This window comes from Pleurodeles waltl, unplaced genomic scaffold (assembly GCF_031143425.1).
Source record: "Pleurodeles waltl isolate 20211129_DDA unplaced genomic scaffold, aPleWal1.hap1.20221129 scaffold_158, whole genome shotgun sequence".
Classification (NCBI taxonomy): domain Eukaryota; kingdom Metazoa; phylum Chordata; class Amphibia; order Caudata; family Salamandridae; genus Pleurodeles; species Pleurodeles waltl.
Genome location: NW_027149864.1, coordinates 224,565 through 244,114, shown reverse-complemented (window position 1 = coordinate 244,114; position 19,550 = coordinate 224,565). Strand labels below are relative to the sequence as shown.

The window sequence follows — 19,550 nt, the reverse complement described above, 5'->3', positions numbered from 1 at the left end:
AATGAGAAAACACCAGCAGGCAATTAATTCCACTAGGTTGGGTTTTGAAGAAAGAAGGTGACAGAAGGAGATAGACACAGCTGAAGCAGGAAGATCAGCAGTGGTCACTTATTTGGTTAGTGCAACACCTTTGACATCTGCTTTATCAGCACCTCCACCACCTGCTGCATCTGTCCCTCCAGTAGCACCTTCTAATTCTTCTGGTTTGTAAGCTCCTCCATCAACACCCATGTCATATGTCCCTCCGCCATTATCTGCTCCTGGTACCACAGAGTCAATTCATCTTTTCAGGCAGAATTGTGATATAATAGATCAATATGGCAGTACAGCGGCCTTCTGTCTCCTCTGCATACTGATACTGTTGCGGTAGAGAGAAATACGACCATCCATCATGAGCTTGTCATCGCCCACCAGTTTCCTCCCCAACAGTCTTAGTATATTTTTTTTGCCTTTGTTTTTTTGTCATATGTATATATAATTTTAGATTTCAATAACTACCACAGTACTTTCTAGATGCTTTTGAGAAAATACTGTGGTACATTTTAAATGTATATACATCAATGGAAAGAATTTTTCCTCACTCTACAGACTTTGCTTAACTGTCTCATTTCTTCCTGTACAAAAAAAGTAATAAGATATATATTTGATATTAAAATACAGAGCAAAGAAAAAGTGTGATCTACACAAAATGGATGACATTTTATTATGCAATGGCTTTGATTAACCAACAATATTGTGTTTTGTCATAACCATGTACTGCAGCATGCTGCAAAGATACTGCAGCCCAATATATTATTATTTTCCCTTATTACTTAAAACAACTGAAGAAATTCAGATTAAATAACAAAAAGGGGCCTTTTCACACCATAATCTACATTCTTGCTGAATTTCATGTAACTCTGTTCTGCCATTTTTTGCTTTTTCTGTTTAAAAAGTCTATGGAAAATGTATTGGTGCAAAAATGTGTTTTGGGACTCCCCTCTTTTCTTTGCCCCCTTCTCCCGCAGCTAATCACCATGAAATATTGCAAAATCAGCCATGTAGAAAAAAGAATAGGCCTGAAATGTTGTCTGGAGATTCATCAAACAGTGACAAAGTTATCAGCAGGCAGAAATCAGAGGAAATTTCATTTCTCAGAATAACTATACAGTGGTGATGGCCACTCTGAACTTAGAGTTATGTTGACCAGATAATTTTTATTTTTATTTTTGTCCCTTAATAACTGCACCCGTTTGATGAATGTCTGCAACACTTTGCAGACCTGCTGCCTCCATTTCATTGTCGGAGTATGAAAGGTTTTGTGGCGTTTGGTCAAGGAGATACAAAGAAAAGAGGGAGGGGGCCTAAACAGGTTAGAAATCCAATGCATTTTTCATGGACTTTTGTATTTCATGTAGTGCAAAAAGGATCAGTCGGAGTTTGCCGAAATTTGGCAGCATTAGGTATTAAGGTGCAAATATTATTCTTTTGAGTACTGCAGGTAAATAGAGTAAGTATTTCTTAAGTTATAAAGTTTTTCAACTTAGTGATATCTTGTAGCATAACACTACTGAAAAGTAGCAGGTAAGCCCAAAAAATAAAATGTAACTACATATGTAAAGTTTCAGATTTACAATATGAACAACTGAAAGACCAATTTATGGTTACATTCTTTTGGAAACCTCTAAACAAATGCATCAGCAAAAGGCAAAACTTATACTTGACTCTACTATATGAAACACCAAGCCACTACACTATATAACACTTTACGATAATCTATGATACGCTACTACACTCTACTCTACTCCACCCGATTCCAATCTACAATACTCCAGTCTGTGACAATAGACTTTACAACACTTGCCTCTGCTGTACTATATGACACTCCACATAACAACTGTCCACTCAACACTGGACTCAACAGTTTGCACACATTTTTATTAAAAATAAAAAATAAAAACTTTTCCATTGAAATTCAATAAAAAAAATAAACTAAGTTTAAATATTAGTTATAATTAGGAAAACGTATTTTCCCTATACAAACCAAGTTTAAACTACACTAAGTTTAAACATTCTAAAGTTATAGTTATAACTTTCATTTACAATTTATCCACCACCTTCAAGTACTTCTAAGTACCGGACCTTGTTCCACATTATTTTCAGCTCACTAACCAGACAACACTAACTGTAACTTGCCACTCTACCACGCACTGTGTCTTGCCAAATAAGGTAATTCAGGGCAAGTGCATTAAAGTGCACAGGTAGTTAAAGCTAAAGTGACTAACTGTATTTCTGTCAGCTTAACTGGTGGTTGTGAATTGTGACCATATCCAGGTTCCCTACAATCACCGCTACTAACAACATTCATCTGATATAAGAGTCTTACAGTGATTCGTGTTTGAATAAATAACAATGAAGGACAAAATCTAATCAATCACTCAGGGACAAGGTTAGCATTCATCAAGGGGAATTCCTTAGGGGACACCTTTGAAAATTGGTTAATGGAAAATGTAATTTTGACAAAAGGAGGTTTAAAGATTAAATTTAAAGCCATGTCACAGTCCTGGCACCCGCTTTTCAGATAAAGAGGGCACATGATCCTCTTTCTCCTTCCAAGAAGAAAAAACAAACCAGCAGTTGGTAAACCATGGAGTGTTTGACATCTAAGTTATATGGGCATAGATGTTTCTTTAATGCAATTTTACAACAAACATATCCGTAGCGCCCAGTCAAGTCCACTGAAATACACAATTAAAGAACCAAGTCCCTAATCTATCTGTCTGAGATATATATCTTTTGATCATATCTATTGTAGATTTTTTTTTACAGCACTCTTAGTGGCTAGGTAGACAGCATTGTGCTTAGTTTGTTCTAGCTGCACCTTTTTGTGCATGTTTCAGTTTAAATACATATCTGTTAAAGGGGAATCCATGTCAATACGAGAAGAAAATGAATAGCGTGTTGCTTTTAATTTAACTCCTTTATTTTCTGTAAGTGACTCCCAAGCTAGGTATGATACTTTAGCTTTACTTGAGGTATGCTCCAGTTGGTAAAAATACCGAACAGCTCGCGCAATAGGTAATAATATCCATGCATTAAGGAGTCACTTTAGCCAGGTTGCCTAGATGATCATGTTTGAAAAGATTGCCAAAAGTCTGTTTATAGACAAGCATTTAAAAGGTACCAATCACATCTCTAGCTGAGTGCAATCAATTTTGCTCCCTATAGGACTTGGGGTATTCATTTTTCAGAAACTGCTCTTAAGAGTGATTTAAGAGAGTAATTACCAAAGGTAGTGTCAAATCTTCTCAATTCATTAACAGTACCCAATAAGGAATATCTCAGTAGAGAAACATGGGTTGACCAGTTCAGCTTGGAATTTAAATCGAGTCCTAGATCGCTATATCAATGGACCTGTCCAAGTGGTTGTTTTTTTAAAATATCACTTGAACTTAGCCTTTTTGTCCAAGAATATCATTGTTTTAATTTTGTCGACATTTAGAATTCCCCAAAACTAAGATCATTCTTTACCGACCATGTGAGGTGTAATCTAACAAAATTAGCCTGTCAACATACATGAAGCATGTGATGTGGTAATTGCCAGATTTAGGTGGAAATTAACAGCTTGCTTTAATTGCTTTGAGAAAATGCAACCATGTTGCAGACTATTTTTAATAGGGAACTTTGTGGTCAATATCTCCTTCCTGTGAAAATATATCTTCACCAAATTGTGGGAGTATAAATACTGGATCATGTGCAAAGAGACACAATCCTGCCAATCAGCGAGAAGTTCCTGATAGTTGCATGCAGAGTCCCTGCATGTTTCAGGGGGGATGCCCTCATAGCAGTCTGTCTAAGTTGTTGCACTATTTCCTGCTCATGCATCCGCACACCCACAATGTCCACATTCTCCCCATTGTCCAAGAGTTTAATGACTATTGTGCGATCAGATTTTAATGTTGTTAAAGCTGCTCTCTAAGCAATAGTAAAATTATCCGGTACGCTCTTAGGGCTCTTTCTCAAAGCAGTCAATTATTTAGTCCTAATGTTATGAAATACATCAATGTTATCATTAGGCTAAGATGGAATGAGGCACGATTTGGGTTTAAAACCACTCCCCCAGGTGTGTTCAGATCTATTCCAAAAGTATCATATACTTTACCCATCTCAACTACAGAGTCATCACACTTCCCCTCTTTATGTAAGGATATCAGGGTTAAAAGGCCCTCAATATCACTGATCTCAATATCACATGCAAGGACATCACTTTTGTCATTACCACTTTTATGCTTCAACATCTTATGTAATTTACTCAATTTAATATTACAAATGCCAGGTGGTCCACCATAAGCAAAAGACAAGCTGACATTGCAGATTTTAACCATCAGTCAGGGCACTGGACTCGATGTTGCTCTCCAGAATCGTAGATAAGTTGTTAGAAGTAAAGTCAATATTGACAGAAGGTGTATGCTACAGGACAGAGAGAGTGACAGTGGATCTGAGCTGTTTAAGTCTCCGTTTACTCTTTGCCGGGAGGGGACTAACAACATTAGAGGCTGTTGGAGGGAGGGCAGAAAAATATCAACCACTTGGATCTGACCAGGCAAGTATCAAGCATACCAAAACCCTCTGTTCCTCCATATGATACGCCCCCAACAGGGACCAACTTAGCCCTAGAAAAAGAGAAGAGGAGCAGGTCCATGTTGTCAGAAACTAGAGACAATCTCCTCTCTGCAAGCTGTATCTCTTTGCCTAGAACTCCAACAGCCCTCACAAGAAAGTCATCCATAGTAGTGTTTCTGGAAGAATGTCAGACTGCAACAGGGTTTAACGCATCCAGTTCATGCTTCTCCATCACGTGGCATTGCCCAAAGCTCCACACTGCCAAACAGCTCACCAACTCAGGCCTCGCAGGGGGATCTGGTGATGCAGAGAGAAGCACCATGAGCTGATAAGTGCAAACAACCAAACAGCCTTACTGGGGAAAATTGGGAGTTTAAGCTGCAGAACCAAGGAGGTTGGCCATGCCCTGGCTCTTCCCTGCGCTGAAGGGAGCAGGACGGGCCCACGTTGCTCTATAAGTGCTTAGGGGGGTGTCCTCCTTATCCCCGACTCCCATTTGCGCCTCCAGTCACAGTTCTCCCTGGGACACACAGTCCCTGTAGCAATGGGCAGCAGGTAAAAACAAACACTGTAACCCCCTTCTTACTCACAGATCTCAAATCTTACTTGTCCTGAATAAGTATCAAACAAGTAGTGATTAGACTGAGGTGCCCTATCGACTCTCACCCACTTTATATTTACAACACTCCTGAATTCCGCCTGACTTCAATGAAGATTGAAATGGGGTTATTAGCCAGGAGCTCTAACCATTTACTCTGAGCAATACATGAGTTGTAAGGGCTTTCACACTGCAGAAGGGCCCAGAACAAATGTTTATGTCACCAATGTCAATTTGGCCATGGAGCCTATGCAGAGACCATGAGATGTCAGGGTCCATGGCAGAAACCATGAGATGTTAAGAGCCTTCTCATGGAGTGAGGGGAGGTACTCTCCAGTTCATCACTACTGCTGCTCACCAAATGAGGCCTTGGCTGGAGTACGTAGGTGGGAGAAGGAGGCGGAAGGTACCCGATGTGTGTATTTTTGTAGAATGCACTGAGGGCACCAGCTTCTGACTTCAGGCAGAAATACCTCTAGTCCACCTTCCTTCCCCTGATGGTCTTACAACCCTTCACTTGATGGCTTTTACCTGGGCCTCTCACAAACCAGTGTCCTGAGTTGAGGCAGCTGGAAGACTCCTGTGACAGAGTGCCATCTTTCTAAAAGTTGCATTTTGGTAATAATGATGTTAAATTTGAGTTGGGCATCAAGTTGGATTTAATACCACGATTAATTTGATACCTTATAGTACCCATCTCAGTAGTCCCATTCAGAAGTTATTCAGGCTCAACAGTCAGCCGGTAACTCTGTGTTAGCCGATGGGGCAACTAACTCGCCCACAGCAAGATTACAATTTGGAATTTTTGCTGTCCAGGAGATATACTTATAAAATACATGTCCTACTAAATGATGTATAGCTCCGTGCCTTAGGGTTTGAAAGGCCATTTTATACTTTTTCTCAAACAAGGTGGCGCAATCAGTGCTGCAAGCCAGGGTGGACAGTCTGCCTTACATGCCCTAGATACCCGCTGTACCATATTCTAGGAACCTATAAATAAGCCAGTCTCTGGCAATTGGGAGAAGCCATTTCAATATACACTCTGTAAGCGGTTAGATCATGGTGCTGAGGTCAGGATAGCAGGCCTCAGTGCACTCTCATATCCAAAAAACAGCAGTTAGTAGTCCAAATGGGGCAAAAAGTGGTGGAGGCATGCAAAAAGTGTGTTTCCTTTCAATCAATATATATTTCAAAACCACAAACCTCAAAAATAAGTTTCTAATTTTTCAACTGACTATGAACATCCAATGCTTTTCATCCAATTGGGCTATAAGAACACTCAGAACCTGTTAAAGGTCTGAATGCAAAAGCAACAGTTTGACCACAACCATTTACTCACTAACTACGCCTTACACCAAGATCTGTAGTGCTGGCATCCACCGTGATGATACCAGTGTTACCATACACATAAGGTTTAAGATAACCAAATCCTTAACTTTCCTAAATCCCAATTCCACACCCATAGACCAGACAAAGGGTACGTCTTTCTTAAGAACATTACTCAGTGGTGATGCTACCAAAGCATACGCTTAAAAAAACATGCATATTACTTACTTAAATCTAAAAAATGAGGGCATTGCATCCTTATCCTTATCTGGGGGCGGGGGTGGATGCTTCTTTGATGGCTTGAACAAGACTCAACTTAGGATAATTACTATCAGATGAAACTGTGTGCCCTGAGTACTCCACACTTTAAACATTAAATTTACATTGCTCTTTACTAACTGTAATTCCATGTTCTTTCAAGATGGTAGTACTTACAGAGCTTCTTATAATATTGTGCTGAATAATCAGCATACATGCACATATCATGCAGGACAGCCTGGACAACAACTATGCCTTCAAACAACACATCCGTCGTTCTCTGTAAAACACATGCAGGGGATGGTAAACCGAATGGCAACCAAAAGACAACTAAGCCCCAAATGGGGTTACAAATGTAGTGATGTCTGGGTTCTTTGGCTAATGATATCTGAAAAGATATGGACCATAAGGCTTATGAATGAAAAGTATTTAGATGAATCCAAATTGGGCAATTTATTGTGAATTCTCAATAGTGGTTGGAAATCAATCATGATTTTTCTGTTTATTGTGAAAAAGTCTGCACAAAACTGATTTTCCTAACTTTTTTGTGTGACCACAATTGCTGACATACACTCCACTGGATGTATTACATCATGGGAAGATATATTGTCTAACATTTCTTGTAGTTCAGTTCTGACTCTTAGTGGTACACATTGAACATTTGAAAAAAAATTCTTGAACTTAATAGAATGTTCAGAACCAGCTATTGCGCCACCCATTTTCTCAGACAATTCTGGACACTTTTTGAAAACATCATCAACAGAAATATCACGTGAAGAGATGCCAATGTAAAATATCAATACAAGAGTATTAAAAAATTAAGAGAAGCTAGCTAAGTGTGTTTACTCTGTTCCCTGAACCCAGCCTAAGAAAATACCCAGTTTTCCTTGATCTTGCCAGCCTAAAATGTCACATAAATCTTCATGTTTAGCTCTCTATCCTGAATCTTAATGATTTACAGAAATTAAGGCAAATTTCCCCAAGGCTTTAGAATTAACAGCTGTTGGTGCCAACATAACACCTTGCTATTTATCATCAAATGTAAAGCCTGATACAATTGTTATTGGTGATCTCGAATCTGCAATAACATAAACAGACATAAAATCAATACACACAAAACGCGCGGGAACTTTTTACAATTTACATTCTTATCTCCTATCTCTTTTACTGTAGTTAATCCCTTCTCACACTTCTTAGGTGTCTGAAAATGACTGACTTTCACAGCACTCTAATCTTGCACACAACTTTTTGCATAAATTACAAATCTTTCCATGCGCAGGACACACATTTCTGTTGACTAGATGTCCACTAGGTTTACAGCTGTAAAGATGTGCAAATCAGCTGAATATTGCTTCCTCACCACCTTGCTACAACTTACAAAAGGTTGTGTCCTTCTAGCAGCGCAGATGGTTCCTCAGAAAATTGGTTGCTCAAATGAGCAACAGGTTCTTGATAAACGTCTGAAGTGGCAAAAGCACTATGTGGTGACTCAATGACTGGTAAATTATGGAAAATTTCCTGACCAGCCTCTCCAACGTGGTTGAAAAGTAGCACATTGCATTTGGCCGGATCAAATTTGCTTGCATCTATAGATACCAGATAGTTCTCAAAAAATCCTCAACCATTTCTTCCATTTTGTTAAAAACTGGGGTCTCTAGTTGGGAGAGGTATACACCCATGTCCAAGTAGGGACCACAATCCTGGTCAGGGTAAGTCACAACACAACCTAAATGATCCTGTGTTCACCCCCTGGTAGCTTGGCACTGAGCAGTCAGGCTTAACTTAGATGGCAACGTGTAAAGTATTTGTGCAATAACTCTTACAGTAACACAGTGAAAACACCACCAAAATACATCACACAGGCTTGAAAAATATATAATAATTATGTGAATAAAACAAGGTCAAAACAATGAAAATCGAAAGTACACAAGCAAACTTAGGAATTTTTAAAGATTAAATCCCACTAAAGCACTTAGACACTCAATAGCGCCAACTGGGGCTATCACAGCATCGCTGAAAGAGTGCTCTAATAATCTGATGCCACAGGTGCCAGTCAAGGAGTCACGCAGCCCCCCGGGCACAGTACCTTTTGAAACTGAGAAACAAAGACGTCTCATGGAGTCGTGGCGATGAAGCATCGCTGGAGCCAGTGCGGTGTCAGTCCCTTACGGCGTCCGGGGAGGTGAGGCGTCAATTCCGTACTCTGAGGCAGGGGAGGTGAGGCCTCGGTTCCATCCGTTTGCAGAGGGAGCTGGTGCAGCATCAGTGGCAAGATGTCGGTTCATTGTGACTCCACTGGGTCGATGAATCAAGTTGGTCAAGATGTGATGAGTCGACTTTGCAGTGTTGCGATCACAGTGCATCACAGATGTGTAGCGGCAACATTAGACTTGCATTGCAGGCACAGTGCGTCATAGAGGTGTCACTGCAACATTAGACTTACATTGCAGGCCGCGGTTGTTGCGTATAGGAATGTCCACAGAGTGAGAGCAGCTGCTGCGTCGATGCTGGTGTCGTGGAAGTCATTCTTGGCGTCGCTGAAGTAGGAAAACTAGCAAAAAGCTAGCTGGTGAAGTCTTTGTTGGCCCTGAGACTTCAGAACAGGAGGCAAGCTCAATCCAAGCCATTGGAGAGCACTTTTGGAGAAGGCAGAGACCTTTCAGCAAGATCATAGGCTAGCAGGGCAGCAGGACAACAAGCAGGGCAGCAGTCCTTCTCAGCAAAGCAGTCCAGTTGAGTCCTTTGGGGAGCCTGGCAGTTCTTCTGACAGAGTGCAGGTATAAATCCAGAAGTGTCTGATTTGGTGGGGTCAGAGACCCAGTTTATATACCCCAAAATGCCTTTGAAGTGGGGGAAACTTCAAAGAGTGGTTTTGAAGTGCACAAGTTCCCATTTCAGATGAGCCCTGCCTGCCAGGATGCCTGTGGGGTTTATCAGTCCTTTGGGTGAGGGCAGGTCTCTGGCCTTTGAAATGTAAGAGAGAGCCCCTCCTGCCCAGGGAGACCCTTTTGGTATGCAGATGAATGCAGATGAGACTGAGGGGGTCATTTCTACCCCCACGGGCGGCGGTAGCCGCCCGCCTGGCAGGAATCGCCAGATGACCGTACCGCGGTCAAAAGACCGCGGCGGTCATTATGACTTTCCCGCTGGGTGAGCGGGCGACCGCCAAAATGCCGCCCGCCCGCCCAGCGGGAAAGCCACAGCAACGATGAAGCCGGCTCCTAATTGAGCCGGCGGAGTTGCTTTTGTGCGACTGGTGCAGTTGCACCCGTCGCGATTTTCAGTGTCTGCTATGCAGACACTGAAAATCAATGTGGGGCCCTGTTAGGGGGCCTCTGCAGTGCCCATGCCATTGGCATGGGCACTGCAGGGGCCCCCAGGGGCCCCACGACACCTGTTCCCGCCAGCCTGGTTCTGGCAGTCAAAACCGCCAGAACCAGGCTGGCGGGAAGGGGGTCAGAATCCCCATGGCGGCGCTGCCTGCAGCGCAGCCATGGAGGATTCTGCAGGCCAGGGGAAAACCGGAGGGAAACCACCGGTTTCCCTTTTCTGACCGCGGCTTTACCGCCGCGGTCAGAATGGGCCTGGATGCACCGCCAGCCTGTTGGCGGTGCATCCGCGGTCCCCTACCCTGGCGGTCTCGGACCGCCAGGGTAGGAATGACCCCCTGAGTGTCCTGTGTTTATGGCTGTCTACGTGGAATGCACAAAGGGAGCTGTCAACCAGCACAGACCAGACGTGGATTTGAGACTGGGCTGTAAGGCACAGAGGGCAGTAAGTGCAGAAAAAGGTCCACTTTCTAAAGGTGGCATTTCTAAAATAGTAATACTAAATCTAACTTCACCAGTAATCAGGATTTTCTATTACCATTCTAGCAATACTAAATATGACAGTATGACAGGGCTACTCCTTCCAGATCAGAATCTACCACTCAAAAGTATAGGGGGCAGTTCTAATGCTAGCCTATGAGAGGAGCAGGCCTCACAGTAGTGGAAAATGAATTTATTGGTTTTTCACAACAAGGACATGTAAAACGCATAAGTATGTGACTGCCCTTTTACCTACATGTCACCCTGCCCTATGAGTTACCTAGGGCCTTCTTTAGTGGTGACTTGTATGTAGAAAAAGGGGAGTTTAAGGCTTGGCAAGTAGTTTTAAATGCCAAGTCAAAGTGGCAGTGAAACTGCACACACAGGCCTTGCAGCAGCAGGCCTGAGACATGGTTAACTGGCTACTTATGTGGGTGGCACAATCAGTGCTGCAGGCCCACTAGTAGTTTTTAATTTATAGGCTCTGGGCACATGTAGTGCACTTTACAGAGGACTTACAGATAAGTTAAATATGCCTATTGGGTAGGAACCAATGTTACCATCTTTAGGGGAGAGACATATGCACTTTAGCACTGATCATCAGTGGTAAAGTGTGAAGAGTCATAAAACCAGCAAAAACAGGGTCAGAAAAATGGAGAGAGGCAGGAAGGCAAAAAGTTGGGAGATGACCACCCTAAGGCTGTCAGATCTAACACATTTAACAACCGGTTTGCCAGGTATTTTTCAGATTGGATGTGGCTGCACAACATGTGGAGCAGATGCTGTGATACTCAACAGCATTTGCCAAAGAACACTTCACAAAATGTGTTAGTAACGGTGGGGGTGATAGTCTCTTAAGATAATGATGTGGGATATACTTTCATCCTGCAGAGTATTTCGCAAGTGGGAGAGAAGGAGGCCGAAGGTTCCCGATGTGTGTATGTTAATGGGTTTGGTATTTGTTGCTCACCTTGAGACCCATTGAGCCGAAATGTGTCAGTGACATGAATTGTTTTTAGCTGCAATAAAGGATTTTGTATTCACATATCCAGTGGAGTGCCTGTCCTTCTCTGGTCGCAGGTCAGAGTGTGCTGTGAATTTTGAGTCTGGGAACTATGCCCGCCATGGAGCACCTGCACACCAAGTGGATATGACCACGCCTCAGTGGCTAAAAAAGTGGCCTGAATTCTGTGGTCTCCACTGCCGCCATGTTGGATTTGGTTTGCACTAAGGTTCAGAAAGGTTGAGCGTTGAGGTGTGTTGGTCACACAGGACTACCATGCCCAAACTGTCTTCCGGTGCCCTTTTACTGCAGGGTGAACGGGTGTATGAGATGTTGATAAGACTATGGCAGTGGATCTTTCAGATGGTGAATTGGCTAGAATGGAAGCAGCCAAATGGATTTTCAGTGACTCGGAGGAGATTGGTGGATCGAGCAATGCAGACAGGATGGTGGGTTTGAAAACAGGTACTGTGGCTCTTAAAGAAAACATTTTTGCCCTGGAGAAATTGTTTTAAAATGAATAAGTAGTGGGAGTTAACTTTGCTTGTAAGATTAATTAAAGTAAATTGAGTCCCATGTCGTTTACAGATATTTACAGTGCCCACATATGAGTCCCCCTATCCTGGCCTTCTAGAAGATTTCACAGCGAAAGATTGCAAGGCGATGTTGAAGACTCTGGCAAAATATGCTGAGTTGGATCTCACGAGTATTCGACAAGAGATTAAAGACCTTAGGAAAGATCTTGAGAATGAGACAGATCAAACTCTCCTGAAGGACGGACAAATTAAAATGGAGAAGAGACTTGCAAAATTTGAGGAGGAGGTCAAATTAAAAAAACAACAGAAGTTCCAGCGCCATAAGAGGGATTATGCTAGGCAGAATCTTAACCTTTGCAAGGAAATACAACATGTATGAGAAAGAAATGGGGCAGGAGGACATGCAAAAGAAACAAGATCGGATATTGATGGAGGCCATCTCGAATGTTAGTAAAGATAATGAGGAACTGCCCTGCACCTCCAGAGTCAGAAACACCTTCGGGTTTCAGGGTGAGTAGCGCATTCACCATCAGGCCGACAAACCAAAAAGGGATTAACCCCCTGCAAGGGGCAGAGGAAGAGGTGGAAGCAGAGGAGATGGATCAGAAGAGGGCGAGGGCAAGGCACAACACCAAGGGAGACAACCCCTCCCCCCCCACCACCACCGCAACAAGAACAACTGAACCGAAAACTCAGTGTGTTGAATTTATCTAAACGTAAACTTTCTGTTGATGAAAAACATTTACTGAAATTAGGTTTATCTTCTGACTCAGCTCTGATTTTGACAATGCTCAAACAAGAATTGATCGGTATCTGTTTATGAGGAAACTCATGGTGGTGCTTTAACTTTAAATGCTAGCGAACATCCACCCCTCTCCCAGTCATCAAGGACTATTCTGCAGGTCCCGGCCCCTTGTTCACCTGGAATGGCCCCTCGTAGGGCCAGCAGAGATGCTGTTTTTAACTTACCCCCGGCTGCTTGCTCTTATGTTCTCATCCTAGCCAAGCCACGCTGTTTTTAACTTACCGCCGGCTGCTTGCTCTTATGTTCTCATCCTAGCCAAGCCACGGGCTACGGAAAGTTCAGAGCAGCTAATGATGAAGGCCATTCACTGGCTGAAGTCTTGTTTGCATGCAGAGTTCCTTGGATTGGTCCGATTAGCACAGAATTCGAAGGCGGCTACATTGTTGTTAATTTTGCCAAATAATCGGTGGTTGGGGAGTTGCCTTGTGCCACATATATGGGGCTTGTTAGAAAGAGCAATGTAAAAAAAATGTTCACAGGCCAAATGGTTTAAGCGGTGGACTCCCAAGGGTATTACCCTTTGACATCTCAACATCAAACGCCCACTTTTCGGTACCTGTTACTAATTGCTTTGCAGCCTTGCCTGATTCCTGTTCTAATGACTGACTGGGTTGTCCCTCTTACCCCGCGTGGTCAGCCCTGGGGGGGGGCTGGTCTGCCCTACTAACAGTCCCAATTTGGAGGCTCCATGTAGAGATATCGCACCTGATCCCACACCAGCCCAGCAACAAATAACAGATGTTGGTATGGTGCCCGTGGTTACCCAACCAGATTGAGGAAGGTCACAATATTGAGCTGGAACATGGTGGGCCTCGCAGCCAAAATTCGGGATACACCATTGCTTGACTTTGTTTCTCTTTAGGACATTGTGATCTTACAAGAGACTCTGGGCCTGATTCAGAGATTTGTAGATGCGTTCTGTCACAAGCGTGATGAATATCCTGTCCAAGGTATTATGAATATATTATATCCTATGGGAATCATAATATGGCAGACAGGATATCCGTCAGGTTTGTGATGGAGTAACCCATTCCCCAAATTCTAAGTCAGGCCTTTGGTTCCAAAAAGAACTTTTTTGTGTTGGTTTTATCTGTCATTCTGTCCTTTCTGGCTCGTCTGGAATGGGCAGACTCGGGTGGGGCTTGCTGTCTGGGTCAAAGTCTCTCTTGATTGTGTTATCGTCCCAATCCCCACGCACAATTTGTTAATTCAAACATTTCCTCCAGGTCTAACCCAAACTTTATTGCCCTGTTTTATTTTATCTGTGACTTAGAATGTAGCCATCTTTCTCAAGATGGAGCCTTATCCATTATTTTGGCAGGAGATTTTAATGCTAAACTAGGTTCATGGGCACCTGGGGCTCTGGATATGGAGGCTTACTTGGTATCTGGCTAGGTTCATCCTCTGTAATGCATTTGCGCGGACTGCTCCCCACTGCTTATCAAACCCCAAATTTGTTAAAGGTGCAGGCTCCTCTGTATTGATTATACCTTTGTCAGCAGGGGGTTTCTTGACCGAATGAACGAGGGCTACGTTATCCCCTGTTCATTTAGTGATCATAATCTGCTTGTTGTCACTTTGTCCTACCCAAAACCTGGTGCATGTGAGATTGCTGTGGGGGATGGGGAGGTTTCTATTTCCAGCCAAGTGGTGATGGGTGGAGATTGGCCTTTAAAATGATCCCATGGGCCCCAGACAAGGTTGGGACTTGTAGAAGGGCTTATAAGCTAGCCATTCGTTGAAGGAAGGCGGAACTCAAGGAGGAGGCTTGGGGTACTTTGACTTTGGCCTATGGATCCAGTAACTCAGGTCTTTTTCTGCAGATGATTAATCACATTCAGCGATCTAATGTTGAGTCTAACTGTCTGTATGATAATATCAGTGCGGATTCTTAGGTCTTGCATTTTAAACAGGTCTATCACTCTGATGATTGTTCTGAACTGTGGTGCACCTACCCCCTTTTCTATTTGATATAGAGCTCACAGTCGAGGAAATGGCTGCAGAGATTCATAATAGCCCCATGCATAAAGCCCTAGCACCTGACAGAGTCCCTATGTACCTATATAAACAGGAGGTAAACGTCTGTGTCCTGATTATAGCTAACTATGCCAATGCAGCCTGTCGGGTGGGGCTGCCCAGGACTTGGCATTCTGCCATAAAAGTCTCCCCCATGTAGCTATAGGCCTTGCTCCCTTCTTAATTCCGCTGTCAAGATTATCAGAATGCTCATTTTGGATAGGATCCTGTCCTTAGCTAATGGAAATAACATAATTACTGATGCTCAGTATGATTTTAGATCTGGGTTGGGAACTCAGGAGCAATGTTTAAACATTTAACCCCTGCTTAACAAATACACTGTGGCAAAAGATAGCCCTCTGTATCTTGCTTTTATGGACCTGGCTTGTGCTTCTGATTGTGTTATCAGTTCTAAACTTCGGGAGGTTCTCCTTTCCCTGGGACTTGATCCAAGCTTGGTGGCTTTTCTACATGCTCTCCATTATAATCTGAGTGCCTGTGTTAGATTTGTGCAGGGGGGTAAATGCACAGAGAGTTTTGGGTTGGGACGTGGGGTGTGGCAAGGGTGTGAACTTGCCCCCATTTTATTTCTTTCATATATTCCTGGACTAGAGCAGCACTGGCGGTTAGGGGCAGGGACCCACCAACTGTCAAGGGCAGACATTTACCCACCTTTTTATACACTGATTGAAGCTGTAAATCAGTCTAAAATGTTTATGATGCAATGTGGGTGGAAACAAGTGAAATCTCGCTGTTTTGTACTTAAGGGTACCTCCTTGGGCCTAACCCACAAATTCTTCTACGTAAGTGTAATTTTTGACTCTCATTGGTCTTGGGGACTCTGTTTGAAAAAAAAAGTGTCTGACGTGTTGCAGCTCTGTGTTTTATCTCCTTGTCCTGGTGTTTAGGATTGGTAACAAGTCAGGGACTGTGTTAGTTGAGATCTATGCCAGGAAATGTGCTCAGACCCTCACTTATGGTGCTGGTTTGTGGGGGTTTAAACTCATCAGGGGTCTCCAAGCTGAGGATAATAGGAACTCCAGGCATCTACTTGGCGCTTCCTAAGGATCACCTAGTTTCATCTTTCATAAAGTGCTGAGGTTGTCATTTATGGAGGATGGCATTAAATTGGATCCCCTGATGTTATGGTGCTTTATTTGGTGAAATCAGGAGGCTTCGCTGGATAGAGATGATATTCTGGATTACCTTAGATGTGTTAGGGGCCCTTGCATCCTGTGGCTAAGATACGTGTGGGGGACATGTGTTATAAACTGGGCAGACCAGATAGGTTTACCTTATTTGACCACCTCACAGCGATGGACAAATAATGGCTCAAATATGCTTTCAAGGAACTCCTGGTAAAGGAGAGGGAGGCCAGCAAACTGCAGACACCCTCATATTAAGAGTATTTGTTGGTACAAACAACTCTGGCTATGGAACCATATATGGTGATGATACCAAGTGCCAGGGATACCAGACTGCTTTCTGCCCTCCTGAGGAGTAATGTGGACGACTCCCAAGTTTAGCAACAATAGCAGCCTACTACAGGGTGAGGTGTTACCTCCCCTTGCAGGAAGCCACTCAGGGTTTTAGACCAAAAGGAGTCTTTAAAGTGAAGCAAATGGGCAAATGATAATCAGACAGGCTAGCAGCAGGAACAGAGAGGGGAGAACAGTGGCTAAACCGGTTTTCCCCTGGGCGTGTAGCTCTCAAGTAGCCACACCTCCATGTTGGGCTACCAAGCTCCTAGCATTTGAGGAAGAGTCCTGACATCTTGAGAGTGGGCAGAATAGTGCACTCTTAGATTGCTCTATGACACACATAGCCAGATCGTTGACACCAAGAAGTAGGGGACCTGGTAGCCCATTGGCTAATGACCGCATTATGTCCTCAGGGCACTTTCTGGGAATTATTATGACACCCCTGGCACCATGAACCTCAGATCATATCAGAACTGGAAGGAGGACCAAAGACAGACTGCCCTGATTCCCTTGGATTTGACAAAGAGAGGCTGCACCGCCTGCTGGACTGCCCTTGCCACACCTTGGGCTAGTGAAGAAAGGACTGTGCCTGTGGCTCCTTGCTTGGGGAAAAGTCATTCCCATGCTACAGACCAACTTGGCAGGTCAGGAGCCTGTTCAGAAGAATCACCAACCAAAAGTTGCATCCGAGTCAGCCGGATCCACGAGTGTTGTCTGAGTTCAGATTGGTTTCCCACAAGGGATACCATCCTCCACCAAAGGATATCGTTGGGACCTCTGTGTATGGAGGCTGGTAGCCCAGCCACAGCTGGCCTTCTACAGTCTAAAAGAGGACTTTGAGGGATCCCGATCTCTGTGGCCCAAGTCATGCCACCTGACCCATGGGCTGAGTAATTACTGCAAAGGCACCCCCATCAACCGTACAGCACCCAGAGCATCCTTGAGAATCTTCCATCTCCTGCATCTGCAATATCAGGACACTCCATTGAGGTCGACCGTAGCCGTGCTGTAAAGTTTGGATCTGGACTGGAAAACACTTTGGTGGCCAGGTAACTGTACAAATACTCTTTTTTGGCCCCTCAGACATTCCCCTTGTAAGATTTGGTTGCACAATCTGGGCCAGAGTATTCAAACTCAACTCCTACAAACTAGGCAAAAGTTTACAAATTTATGGTTATCAATGTATGTTTGTGGTTGAACTGAGATTTCAGTTTCCCTAAAAAATCTGTATCGCCAGAACCCTCCAATGGAATTTTCTCATCTAAAAAATCATAAAAATATGATCTATTTCTATATATTGGTGCTGGATTTCTTTTGTGTCATTTGGCTTTATTTCGTTGTTTGATAGTGTTAGATACTTTACACTAATTCCTTTGTTTAAGCCTTGCTGCTTGCAGCCAGATCTACCCAGGGTTGAGCTTAAGGTTTTACCAACAAGCCTGACTGGACCCTAGACAGTTTTTGCAAATGTATTACACGGTACAGCTGCACAACAATATCATATAGTACACAAAAAATACTCACACTGATCGTTAACCTTAAATATATATGTTCGGTGACAGTTATTGTAATTATACCTCTTTGCCACTTGACAGATTATTGCCCTGTTTATCAGAGTGCAATTTTGATAAAATATATTTCTAGCAGGTGGAAAAGATATTGTGCAGATTGTTTGTCGACATTTCCTGTAAGGGATGATTCTCAATGAGAAAATGAACTGTTGAAAAGGAATATATGGTAGGAGCAATCAATGCAGTTATGATCACTCAAATGGCAGTGTCTGAACAAGAATGGATGAAGAGGTCCAAAATGACTGAATTTTGACCTTGGGCAACACAAGTTGTGCTTGGTGTTTGGCCAGTTGCCAGGTGTTTGGATGCAGAAACACAGATCCGCATTGCTTTGTACATGTACACTAGAACGTTCTGTTGTTCAGAACATTTTATCACATCAGAATGATATTTGTCCCACCTTGTGAGCTTACAGAAAAACTTATAAAGGTTGTTAGTGAAGGCCAACCTGGGAGTTCAGCTACTGTGAGGAATCTGAACCAATGGTGTTGGTATCCAGGCATGGACACACAGGTTAGGCTTGTGGATTATTGCACACATCATAGTTTGTTGTCTGCCAAATATTGGAAATCTTTGTGAAAATGATTGCATTCATCTAAATGCCCTTGGGAAAAAAATGTTTTTTTTTTTTTTTCTGGATCATTCAACACATTTGATATTGATATGAGTTATTTGATTGTGGCTGTAGATTACCGTTCTAAATTGATATATAGCACATTTGTTAGAGCAGCAAACACAGTGTGTGATAAAGTTCCTGGATACGATCTTTGCCATAGTGAGGTCACCTAGGCACTCGTCACTGATAATGGCAGTCATTTTACATAGAATTAGTTATTGCGGTTTTTACATTGCATGATGCCAAGTGTCTTAAAGTGGCTTTCTACAGCCCTTCCTTCATCCAGTGGCTTGGTATAGAGAGCCTATAGACTCCTCAAACAGGGAATTCAAACAACATTGTCAAATTGTGTGTTGATTCCTACCTCAGAAGGAAAGTATGGAAGAATATTGTCAAAGCCAAGACTGGGTCCTGTTTGGAAGAGGGAACACTTTGATGTGTGTTCCAAGGGTCAACGTGTTGTGAAATCTGCCAAAGAGGATGTTATGTGTAAGCAAGTGAAAATAATATTTTACTTTTATAATAAGCAAAATGCTAACGAAATGGGTTTGCAACTTGTTTGGGTTATTAATAAGGAACCAAGTTATGTTCTCAAGGAGCAGTCTAAATCGATCTTGCTTCTGAAGTGGCTAGAGTTTCAAAGTAAACTGTTTGAAGGAGGGGGAAGGGTGGTGGAACAGAAGTGTTGTGAATCCTGTTTCACAGAAACAAGCAGACGTTATGCTTGGTGAAGGTTTGTCTGATGGTGAAGAGGTACATGTTTGGATGTCATGGTGTGATGGTTGAACAAGTGCAACAAATTTCAACATAGATGGTATTCTGTAAGCAACATCACTTGCGTCAACCATCTGTACTAGAAAAAAGCCATTCTTCTAAAATTCATCCTGAGTTCAAATAGTTTATCATTGTCTTTTGATCCTCATCATATT

General features: G+C 42.9%; 1 protein-coding gene across 1 annotated transcript in view; it reads left to right on the top strand.

Annotated features, from left to right (window-relative positions):
• Positions 1-19,550, top strand: part of LOC138274070 (uncharacterized) — an 84,343-nt gene that overhangs the window by 38,832 nt on the left and 25,961 nt on the right. The window contains exons 2-3 of the mRNA XM_069218963.1: positions 12,185-12,505; positions 13,800-13,887. Coding sequence (XP_069075064.1) covers positions 12,185-12,505; positions 13,800-13,887 — 409 coding nt within the window. The remainder of the gene's footprint in view (positions 1-12,184; positions 12,506-13,799; positions 13,888-19,550) is intronic.